Below are 12363 nucleotides of genomic sequence, written 5' to 3' on the forward strand. Positions count from 1 at the left end.
CACATATGACGTGGGCTGCAAACTTGTAAGCCTCTCTCCATGTGTTAATTTAGGAGACTGACATGTTGTGGACAGATTTGATTGGAAATACAGACTTGGAAGATAGTCATCTCAAAATGTATTTTATTAATTCAAAAGGTTAATTGGCAGATGTTTACAGATATAGATCGAATGTCAAATCATTTTCCAGTAAAATTCTTATAATATAATCCTGAGCAGCTAATACCAAATGACCAGTATATGTTGTTTCCTGTGTTCCAGTTATCATAATGTCTACTCTTCAAAATCACGATCCCTGATAAAGAATGAACATTCTGGAACTTAAAAAAAATCCATATGACAGCGAGATATTCCTAGTGTGGTACACATTTGCAGCAAACACTGGAAGCTGTGTTTCACAGAGGGGTTGACAACAACGTTGTACTTGGGCTGTGGTCAGCTTTGGAAGCCTTCCTCTTTTCTCCAGACTGGAACTCTGTTTGGATCTCCAGGAAGGTTTTGTTCTTCGTCTCGGGGACTACCAGGAATATGTATACAGCCACCAAGACACAAACAACCAAGAACACCAGGAAACAATACTGTTGCAACTTAGTCTGTGGGAGTAGAAGAGCAGAACAAATCCATCTAAAGCCAGCTCTCAAAACAACCATATCCTAATTCCATATCAGTCAACGGTACTTATATAAAACTAATCTGATATCAATACGTATAACCTAACAGTAACCACCTTATTTTAAAGGTTAAGTATCACGAAACAGTTGGAACCTACCACAATAAATGGAAACGCCATGCCAATGAAGAAGAAGCTGAGCCAGTTCACGGACCCTCCGATCATGTACGCAGCAGGCCGTGTGGTTTGTGTGAATAACTCTGTGATCAAGATGTTTGTCACACCACCTGCAAAGGACAAAGTGAAGGTATAGCAGGGTTGGGGTCAATTCCATTTCAATTCCAGTCAATCCAAAAAGTAAAACAAATTTCAATTCAAAATGTTCTAATTGAAAAGCATTGAAAATAATTTGAATTTCAGTGTGCTTCCTGAATTGACCTAAAACCTGAGCTAAAGTGTTAGTTTTAAATTGATTTATAATCAGATGATAAATAATATTGCTGCAAGCTCACACCATACTGGCATAGATTAGTTATACGTAAATTCTGTAGGTTACCTGGTCCCATGCCAAAGCTCAGTATGAAAGCAAAGACACATCCCATACTAAGATAAGGTATCCATGGGCCTGCTCCCTGTGTTCAAGGAAAGAACACACAATAAAATCATAAACAAACTAGTGTTCCCAAAGTGGCCACCCAAGCCACATTCAGGGTTGGCAACACCAACGTAATTTATTTTATATAATTAAAAAAATAATAACATACTATTGTTGACGTTACAGAAACTAGCAAGTCACATTTAATAATGCATAAGTGCAATACATTTATCTTTTTCTGATTAAAACATTCACACAAAATGGAATTGTTTGATCAAAGATGCTTTACTTGGAAGGTGAGGGTCAGAGTGAAGCAAATACACCAGAAAGCCATAAGGGTGTACCCTCCGATGATAAGCACTTTTCGTCCCAGAGATTCGATCAGCATGCCCTGAAAGACACAGCATCTCACATGACATACCAGCAGACAAGCCGCAGAGAAATATATGATCTTCTTAGTTGAAAAACCTAATTAACACATTTCCAGTCATAACTAGTATCACACCACTGGTATCTTCATTAAATACAGTGCATTCGGAAAGTATTCAGACACCTTCACTTTTTCCACATTTTGTTACGTTATAGCCTTATTCTAAAATTGATTCAATTGCTATTTTACTCCTCATAAATCTACAAACAATACCCCATAATGACAAAGCAAAAACAGACATTTTTGCAAATGTATAAAAATAATAAAAAACCTGAAATATCACATTTACATAAGTATTCAGACACTCTACTCAGTACTTTGTTGAAGCTTATTTGGCAGAGATGACTGTCTCAAGTCTACTTGGGTATGACGCTACAAGCTTGGCACACCTGTATTTGGGGAGCTTCTCCCATTCTTCTCAAACTCTGTCAGATTGGATGGGGAGCGTCGCTGCACAGCTATTTTCAGGTATCTCCAGAGATATTCAATCGGGTTCAAGTCCGGGCTCTGGCTGAGCCACTCAAGGATATTCAGAGACTTGTCCCAAAGCCACTCTGGCATTTTCTTGGCTGTGTGCTTAGTAGGGAAATTGTCCTGCCGGAAGGTGAACCTTCGCCACAGTCTAAGGTCCTGAGAGCACTGGAGCATGTTTTCAAGGAACTCTCTGTACTTTGCTTTGTTCATCTTTACCTTGATCCTGACTAGTCTCCCAGTCCCTTCCGCTGAAAAACAAACATCCCCACAGCATGATGCTGACACCACCATGCTTCACCGTAGGGATGGTATTGGCCAGGTGATTAGCGGTGCCTGGTTTCCTCCAGACGTGACGCTTGGCATTCAGGCCAAAGAGTTCAATCTTGGTTTCATCAGACCAAAGAATGTTGTTTATCATTGTCTGAGATTCCTTTAGGTGCCTTTTGGCAAACTCCAAGTGGGCTGTCATATGCCTTTTACTGAGGAGTGGCTTCCGTCTGTACACTCTACCATAAAGGACTGATTGGTGGACTGCTGCAGAGATGGTTGTCCTTCTGGAAGTTTCCTCTCCACAGAGGAACTCTGGAGCTCTGTCAGAGTAACTATCAGGTTCTTAGTCACCTCCCTGACCAAGGCCGTTCTCCGGCGATTGCTCAGTTTGGCCCGGCGGCCAGCTCTAGGAAGAGTCTTGGTGGTTCCAAAGTTCTTCCATTTAAGAATGCTGCAGACATTTTTTTCGGTGCCCATCCCCAGATCTGTGCCTCGACCCAATCCTATCTCAGAGCTCTAAGGACAAATCGACCTCATGTCTTGGTTTTTGCTCTGACATGCACTGTCAACTGTGGGACCTTATATTGACAGGTGTCTTCCTTTCAAAATCATGTCCAATTGAATTTACCACAGGTGGAGAAACATCTCAAGGATGGTCAATGGAAACAGGACACAACTGAGCTCAATTTTGTGTCTCGTAGCATAGGGTCTGAATACTTATGTAAATAAGGTATTTCAGTTTTTTTGGCTTTGTCGTTATGTGACATTGTGTGTAGATTGATGAGGGATATTTTTTATTTAATCAGTTTTGGAATAAGGTGATAATGTAACAAAATGTGGAAAAAGTGAAGGGGTCTGAATACGTTCTGAATGAACTGTATGTTAATCCTTGCAAATGTATTCATAACCCATGGATTTCTTCACATTTTATTGTGTTAAAAGTGGAATTAAAATTGAATTAAATTGAATCTACTCCAAATAATCTGTAATGTCAAAGTGGGAAAAATCTTTAACTAAGGTTCATAAAAATGGTATGACTAAAATATAGTCACTGCATAAGTATTCAGCCCCTTTGTTCAAGCAAACCTAAATTAGTTCAGGAGTAAAATTTGGCTTAACAAATCACACAAGTTACATGAACTCACTCTGTGTGAAATAATAGGGGTTGACATAGTTTCTTTATGACTAACCCTTCCTCTGTCCCCAATGCATACAACATCTGTAAAGTCCCCCAATAAAGTAGTGAATTTCAAACACAGATTTAACTACAAAGACTAGGGAGCTTTTCGAAAGCCTCATTGAGAAGGGAAGTGATTGGTAGATGGTAACAATAACATATCAGACATTGAATATCTCTTTAAACATGGTCAAATTAATGATTATGCTGTGGATTATGTATAAAACCACCCAGACACATCAAAGATACAGTCGTCCTTCTGAACTGAGCTGCAGGACAGGAATTAAACTTCTCAGTGATGTTACCATGAGGCCATTTGTGATTTTAAAACAGTGACAGAGTTCAGTGGCTGTGATGGGAGAAAACTGAGGGTTGATCAACGACATTGCACTGACGCTACAATAATGACTTAAATTACAGAGTGAATAGTTGAATACAAATATACAGCATACAAAACATTTTAAAAAACAAGCATCCTGTATGCAACAAATCACTAAAGTAATACTGCAAAAAAAAACATGGAAAAGGAATAAACTTTTTGGCCTAAATTCAAAGCCTTATGTTTGGGGCAAATCCAACACAACACATCACTGAGTAACTACCTCATTATTTTCAAGCATGTTGGTGACTGCATCATGGTATGGGTATGCTTGGCAAATACTGGGGAGTTTGTCAGGATAAAAAGAAATGGGATGCTGCTAAGCACAGGCAAAATCCTGGAGGAAGACCTGCTTCCGTCTGCTTTATACCAGACACTGGGAGAGGAATTCACCTTTCAGCAGGACAATAACCTCCAACAAAAGGCCAAATATACACTAGAGTAGCTTATTAAGAAGACAGTTAATGTTCCTGAGTAGCCAAGTTACAGTTTTGACTTAAATCTGCTTGAAAATCTATGGCAAGACTTGAAAATTGCTTTCTAGCCATGATCCCCAACATCTTGACAGAGCTTGAATAATTATGAAAAGAATAATGGGAAAATGTTGCACAATCCAGATCGCTGCCAAATGTGTTTTTAACATGTATTGACTCAGGGAGCTGAGTAGTAAAGTAACAACCATATTTTTGTTATTTAATTTCTATTACTCTAAAAAATACAATAAAAATAGTATTTTGTGTGGATTGTTGACAGAAAATTACAATGAAATCCATTTGAATCCGACTTTGTAACACAATATAATGTGAAGAAATCCAAGGAGTATGAATACTTTTGCAAGGAACTGTAAATCATAGAATAAATATGTTCTATGAGAACAATATTGTGGGAATACCACCATAGTATGATGCAATTTGTGATCAGTAATGTGGAAAAGAGGCATGGGGTTGTGTGACAAAAGCTCTGCAATATACTCCATGCATGCTTCTAAATACTTGGATATAAAGTATCTGTACTCTGAGCAATAGTTGACACTTACACAGGTAAGGGCAGTGAGGCATTCACAGGCTCCTGTGCCCACAGTTACGTAGGGTATATTAACCTCTGGAATTCCAGCCTCCTCAAACACATAATCTGTATAGAAATAAATCTTCAAGAGTGAGAGAAAGAGAGAGAGTTATAGAAAACGAATTAAACACAGGGGCTTCATACTATACCCTATATTGTAAAGTGTATACCATACCGTACACTCTGACAAAAATAAGCTTTCAAAAGGGTTCTTCGGCTGTCTCCATAAGAGAACCCTTTTCGGTTCCAGTTAGGACCCTTTTTGGTTCCAGGTAGAATCATTTTGGGTTCCATGTAAAATTCTCGCGTTTAGTTCATATAGCCTCCAGGACATGCAAGTTGTTATAGAGTATATAGACTATACAGGGCATACATACATACACTCTTAGGGGAAAAAAGTGCTAGAACCTAAAATGGTTCTCATAGGAGAACCCTTTGTAGTAGTATACATTTTGGTACTAGGTAGAACTTTTTGGGGTTCCATCTAGAACCCTCTGTGGAAAGGGTTCTACATGAAACCCAAAAGGGTTCTAACTGAATGGAATATTGTACATTTAAACCAACATCTTCTCATCTCAGCTGACTTGAGTTTATACTGAGAAACATTGCAGCCCTGAGGGCTCATAGGGTCATGTGGTGAATTGGTCTGCTGCTGACGTACAGCGTTGATGCCGTTGAGCTGCTGGGCGGCATTGATCAGGATGATGGTGAGAACTTGCCAGCGGAGGCTGCGGTCCATGAACAGCTCCCAGGGCTTTTTGGGTTTGATCCCCATAGCACTGATCCTCTCCCTCTCCATGTCCTCCCGCTCGCGGTCAAAGTTATCTGTGCCGTGGAGTTGCTTCATCGCTGTCCACAAGGAACACAAGACACAGCTCACATGGTCCCTCTCCCCTCCACGGTTAATTTGTTATCCCTCACACTCATAACAAACAGGAATCCACTCATTCACCCAGCCAATCAAATCAGACACAGTGGGATACACAGTAATATTTCTTTAAGAATCAAAGATTGTGTCACTAGAGAGACATTGCCTAGCAGTGTAACCTTCTGTTATAGTATGTACTACAGCCATATGCTTGACCCGGTATATCTCTGAAATATTTCTACAATTGATGTTTCAGAGTTCCGACCCTTCTGATCTGAGATAAAGGTGGAATGATCACCCTCTCCAAAGCTTCCACTATGTGCACCATGTCAAATCAATGTTCAGGGACTGAGAGTGACGCAGCTCAGCTCTCTTTTTTTTAGATCAATGATTGTAGGTTACGATATAGGTTTGCACACTTTGTTCTTTCCTAATTTGTCACTGAAACAACTTTTTTTCTGTCAAAATAGTGTAAAGCGCGATTAATGTTGTTTTAAGACAAGTTGTCAGTTCTTATGTGAGAGGGATTTTTACATGTGATTGAAACATACCGGTTCCACATCCAACGTCATCCCCTCTGTCGATTAGCAGGTAGCGAGGGCTCTCTGGGAACCAGGGTAGTATGAGGAGCTGCAGGAACGCTGGGATACAGGTGGTGGAGAGTAGGATGGGCCAGTACTCTTCTTTACCCAGGAGCTCACTGCAGGATCATAGACACATTTAGTGTGGGAACGCAGACAAGACATTATACACAGTCTTCATTTCAAAGTACTCTGCGAGGTAGGCTTTAGTCCAGGATGATCTTAACTTACTTAAGCCCAATCACCTGTCCAGTAAGGATGCCCCCAGTGATGAAAATAGAGGTCCCCATCGCCATGGCGCCACGAAGTGCCCTTGGAGCGATTTCCCCCAGATACAGTGGCTGAACGCAAATGCCAATGCCTGCAAATCAGCAGATTGTTAGAACAAATTGCGGCACATTGACTTACAGACAAGACAGAACCTTCAATACATCTATATTTTTCAACACACTCATCTTAGAAATAAAGACTGCAAACTGCTGATGTCAACACTTCACTTGACTAACTAACTGACATATTTACCCGCATTTACTCCTGTGAAAAATCGTCCAATTATGAGCAGTTCAAATAATCCAGTGGGATAGCTCAGGCCCATCAACAGAGCAGCCAGTAAGGCAAATGCATTGTTCATCATCAGTGTCCCTTTTCTGTGACACAGAGAATATTTGAAAAATGAAAGGAGAGCCGCACACTCTAGGCGCTCAGATGCAATAATTGAATAACCTAATATCCAATGTTTCAACAGACAAGCTATCTGCCTGCACCAGGGTATAGAGAATATTTGCCATTAATACAACATTTATTGAAAGTGCCTTGTTCGGATAGAAAACATACATACAGTCAAATGGATATTGCTAAAATAGTAATAATAGCCTATGAGTAAAATTGGAGACTGACACAAATATCCAAATGGGAATTATAGCCAGTAGCCACTATTAACAAAACACTTCTCTATACCTCCCAAATTTAATAGCCAGTGTTCCACCAATAGTCGCGCCAATAAATCCACCTATTGTGAAAATGGACACGATGCTGGACCACAGTAGAGTGAGGTATTGCTCTGAGATGTTCTCTTCATAGCGCTCCAGCCAGGTTTGGTTGATGAAATTCTGCACAGACTGGACAAAGAAGGCATCCCTTACTCAATACTGCCTTGAAAAGAGAATGCATTGCTCACAGCTGAAATGTAATCATAATTTGCATTATTTTAGTATTATTATACAGTTGTAAGATCTTAATTTGATCACTCTTTTGTTGCTGAGAATCTTCCTGCACCGCAGACAATGCTGATGAGCTTTGTGATTTACATAAATTCATTGAAAACCTACAGTTATATTAATACTATTGTACTTTTCATTTAACCTACTTTTGGCAATGCAGCTAATAGCATAACCACCGATGAAGCAACATTATGCACTAAATGTTTAAATCCTGTTAATGCAGGATTGTTTTGTTGTGAACATATAGATCAAATTAAAATCCTACATCTGTGCCCCTGAATGTATGTGAGAAATGTACCAACCACACAACAGTTACACAACAGTTACACAAGGCTACTGAAATTAAATGGTATAATTATTTTTTTTTTTTAATTACTCAAAAGAGTATTCTTGTTAGTGTTAAATGATTAGTCAAGATTCCCTTGTAGTGTGACCTAAGATTGAAATGGAATATAGTCTCCAGGGTTGCATGTGACTGTGACTGTTTTCTGAACACACAGGCGTGGTTCAATGAGGGAAAAATACTAATTATTATCCAATGTCCTCATCATCATCTCATCAGTTCAATAACAACTAAACCTCTCCTCTTTAGCTATATACGTATAGTCAATTTAAGTAGACAAATATTGACAATAATGTCTTACCTTGGTGGGGGAATTGATGATCGAAATATTATAACCATATTGAAAGGTTCCTCCGATGCAAGCTGCACAAATTGCCAGTAGAAGGGATGTGTTAGGACACTGAAACCAATAACACACATAATTGGTGGAATAGCATTCCATAATATGTACAGAATCTGTGCAGTAGTACTCTTCAACATTCATTATTAACAGAAAAAGGATATCTTCAACAAGAGCAGCCTAATCATTATCATATTTTACTATTAGATAGCTTTCAGAAGTTCAAATGAGGCACAAGTACAGATCAACTATATTTTAGCTAAGGTTATTAATTACAATAGCCAAGTGTAGACAATGAAGTAAACTATAGGTTTATAAGGTTTATAAGTTAATAATTAGTTAATAGTTAATAGTTAGTTAATAATTTCAGGCCCCATTTGCAGATGAAGGACACTTAAAACAGTGGGCTTAGTTTATATGCATTATAATACATTTATGTAACCTATAATTCATGTTTAAACTGTCATTACAAGCAATTGTAATAATAATAATAGTAATCATAATAGTAGTATTTATAATAAATTGTGATTACTGTGTTATTACTGTTATTATTATTACTAATATAGTAATAACACATTGTTATTATATTATTATACATACCTTAATTTTCTGTTTTGTTTCCGTGATACCTTCAAGCAGAGGTTGATATTCCGTATCTCTTTTAGTCATTTTGAGTCCTGTACTTTGTTTAATCTATAGATTTTGCTGTCAAGCAAAATGCATTTATCTTACAAGTGCAAAGTTTGCTCTAACGTACTCATCCTTAAGCAGAGTGCCGTTCGAGAATGTGGTTGATGCGCAGTAAATATACTGATTATAATACAATTGATCAGCTGTTTTAATCAGTGTCCCATCGTCTGAGCATAACATCGAATTACAGTCTAAGTTAATTCTGCACTCTTTACACAGCAACCATTGATTATGACTGTGTGAAAGGCATTCCTCTCTCACACACCGGTTACAGATAATCCATTCTGTGTGGATATCATCATCAAACAGGCTATTTTTTTTATTTGTCATTATATCAATAAATAAAGAAAATCTGTTATGCCTACCCTTTTCTTTAATTCTGCAGACTCTTCATTACTATCCATGTTTGGTTAATTGAGCCAGAACATTCAATAGGCACCATTAATGAAAGTTAGGCAACTGCAAACTACTTATGGATTAAAAAACCTAGGCTCTTTATGGCCTGGTAACAGCCAAGGGCACACAGCATTTCTAATGTGTGACTCCATTGTAGCCTATGCTGTATAATTATCACTAGGGCGTTTGACAGCACACATCAACATTATTTTACTCTGTGCTACCAGTAGGCCTATGCTGTATAATTATCACTAGGGCGTTTGACAGCACACATCAACATTATTTTACTCTGTGCTACCAGTAGGCCTATGCTGTATAATTATCACTAGGGCGTTTGACAGCACACATCAACATTATTTTACTCTGTGCTACCAGTAGGCCTATGCTGTATAATTATCACTAGGGCGTTTGACAGCACACATCAACATTATTTTACTCTGTGCTACCAGTAGGCCTATGCTGTATAATTATCACTAGGGCGTTTGACAGCACACATCAACATTATTTTACTCTGTGCTACCAGTAGGCCTATGCAGTACATTCACCTCAAGCTGATGTGAAACAAGTTAAGAAATTGCACTCTCCACTGAGGTTGACTGTCCATTATTTTGATGTACAAAAATAATAATAATAATAAGCGGTAGAATATAATATGGAAATATGGGATTTCACCCATTTTCATTAGTGAGGCAATTTCCCTCTTTGATCATAAAGACCTCATTGTTTGTGAAGTCAAGTGACCAACAAAGCTCATAAGCCTCTTCTTGGTCTACAGCATGATCATTTAACTGTTGCCAGATAGGCTCTACATGTTTTGGCTATAATATCAATCCTTTCTATTTCTAAATACATTTTCATAATGGGAAAAAACTGAAACATATTTATTCAGTATTGACTAGCATATTGAGCCTATGGGGACTAGATACATTTTATTCTATCCTACAATAACCTTGCATGTTTACACAAACATTAGACTTGGAATGTCAAAATGTCTAAATTCTTAGCCAATTTGTAGACAAAAGAGACCCTTGCACTTATATTATTTGATGTATAGCCTACTAAATAAATACTGTAAACAGTTCTACTTGAGTTTCTAAACCCAGACGTGCAACATCACAAGACTTCCGGGAATGCTTCGCAAGCATTCCACGATTACCAGGCCGAGGTTTGGGATTAGAGAAGTCAATGAGATAAGCAAAACATTCTTTCCTTAGTTTTTAATTTTCTCGAAATCTAAAGGCACAGCCTAGTTTCGAGCCAAACCTTTATGTGGCTGAACATGTTTTGTTTTTAGTCAAAAACAACTATGCAACATATGCAGTTCGGCCCGAGACGACTGTTAAAGACTCCATTATATGTATCTGAGTTTAGCTAGACAACATGACATCGCCTACAAGCGTGATCGGGTATTTTTATTGAAGAAGCAGTTTCTGCTTATCTTCATACTATACTGACTGTTTTAGGTACTACTGTCAGACATTTGCCTGGTAATCCAGACTCCTTGCACCAACCAAACTCTATTCCACGCCCACGGACATTAGTTTCTTCATGCTGACCACATCGCTTGCGTTTCATTCAAACTGCTCGTGCGGTCAACGCGCGTTTGCCTAGCCAGGCGCTAAAATATAACTTGATTCTATTTTTGACACATGATGCGCTGCAAGTCCCGCCTCTTCCATCTCCTCATTGGTTTGTAGGAGCATATGCCAATTGGCCCAGCGTCGTCCGGGTTTGGCCAGGGTAGGACGTCATTGTAAATAATAATTTGTTCCTAACTGACGGTAAGCCTCTGCTTTTCATCGGCAGGTTTTCTTGTCATGGTCCTTAATTTATAAACACAATTTTTCTCCACACAGATATTATTGTAATGACCTGACTAGATCATAAATGAACAATTGTCCAGACAGAGGCTTGAGTTTACGAATTGACGGTTTATTACACCAACTTTACACAGGCTACTGTTTGGGCCGTAGCACACGCCAAATAGATGACAGATAACCCACAAGCCAATCGTGACCTTCTCTTGTGAAACCCAGACGTAAGAGAGAGAGAACAAAGGCTGAACCTGGTCTTAACTTCCAATGCTCCACCCCCTGCCCAACCCCCTCCACGCCACTCCGCCAACCACCAGGATGCCCGGCATCAGAACATTCCAGGCATTCCCGTGATTGGCAGATAGCAGGTTGATTGACAGGTCGGACCCCGCGAACACCGGGTACTGGTCAGTACAACACAACCACCTCCTAGCCTAACACATAACACACAGCTGTCTGTGCGGGTGTCACATCCCCCCACCACAAAGTCCCTCGTCCCCGAGGGAACAAACAAAGTCTCTGAAGCGACCCGGAGGTCTCCTTTGCCTGCGTGGCCGTGATGGTCGCAGAGTGCCCCTCTGGGACCCAGGGGATGAAGGCAGGGATATGGGTGACAAGGAAGCGGGAACGGGTAATACAGTCAGTCCGTGGCTCTGGGGAACCACGCGGTGACACAGGGGGGGAGACAGGGGGAGTGGGCTGTCTGGAGCCTTGTCTGCGGCACCTGAGGGTGGGTGCCTGGAGAATGTCATTGCCAGAGAGGGGAATTGTGGGGGTTCCTGGGGTTTGGGGAGAAGAGGCCCCTCTGTATGGGGCTAACCTGTCCCGGTGCAGTGCCACCTTTCTCCCCCTGGGAGGAAGCTGCACCCAGTACACAACCTCCCCTACCCTCTCCAGGACACTGCAGGGTCCCACCCAGTGACTGTCCAACTTGGGGCATCTGCCTTTTTTCCTTAGGGGGCTGTAGACCCAGACCAGCTCCCCAGCCACAAAGTGCCTTCCCCGGGTGTGCACGTCATAGTTCCTTTTCTGCCTCACACCTGCATTCACCAGCTGCTCTCTGGCGAAGGTGTGGGCTGTCTCAGGCGGTCCTGGAGTCTCCGGGCATACT

General features: G+C 40.2%; 1 protein-coding gene across 2 annotated transcripts; it reads right to left on the bottom strand.

Annotated features, from left to right (window-relative positions):
- Positions 1–106: 106 nt before the first annotated feature.
- LOC118392921 (solute carrier family 2, facilitated glucose transporter member 11-like) lies at positions 107–11022 on the bottom strand. Of its 2 annotated transcripts, none has more exons than XM_052461242.1 (12): positions 9408–11022; positions 8314–8412; positions 7407–7567; positions 6972–7096; positions 6681–6810; positions 6420–6568; positions 5662–5849; positions 4972–5082; positions 1495–1596; positions 1167–1242; positions 770–897; positions 107–593 (listed from the first exon to the last, which is right to left on the bottom strand). In XM_052461242.1, exons 1-12 carry the CDS (start codon positions 9444–9446, stop codon positions 396–398), a joined length of 1506 nt encoding a protein of 501 aa, XP_052317202.1. In that variant the 5' UTR covers positions 9447–11022; the 3' UTR covers positions 107–395. The 2 variants fall into 2 exon arrangements, with proteins under 2 accessions (XP_052317202.1, XP_035640843.1); XM_035784950.2 differs by having other exon boundaries at positions 8953–11022.
- Between the last annotated feature and the right edge of the window lie 1341 nt (positions 11023–12363).

This window comes from Oncorhynchus keta, chromosome 14 (genome assembly GCF_023373465.1).
Source record: "Oncorhynchus keta strain PuntledgeMale-10-30-2019 chromosome 14, Oket_V2, whole genome shotgun sequence".
Classification (NCBI taxonomy): Eukaryota; Metazoa; Chordata; class Actinopteri; order Salmoniformes; family Salmonidae; genus Oncorhynchus; species Oncorhynchus keta.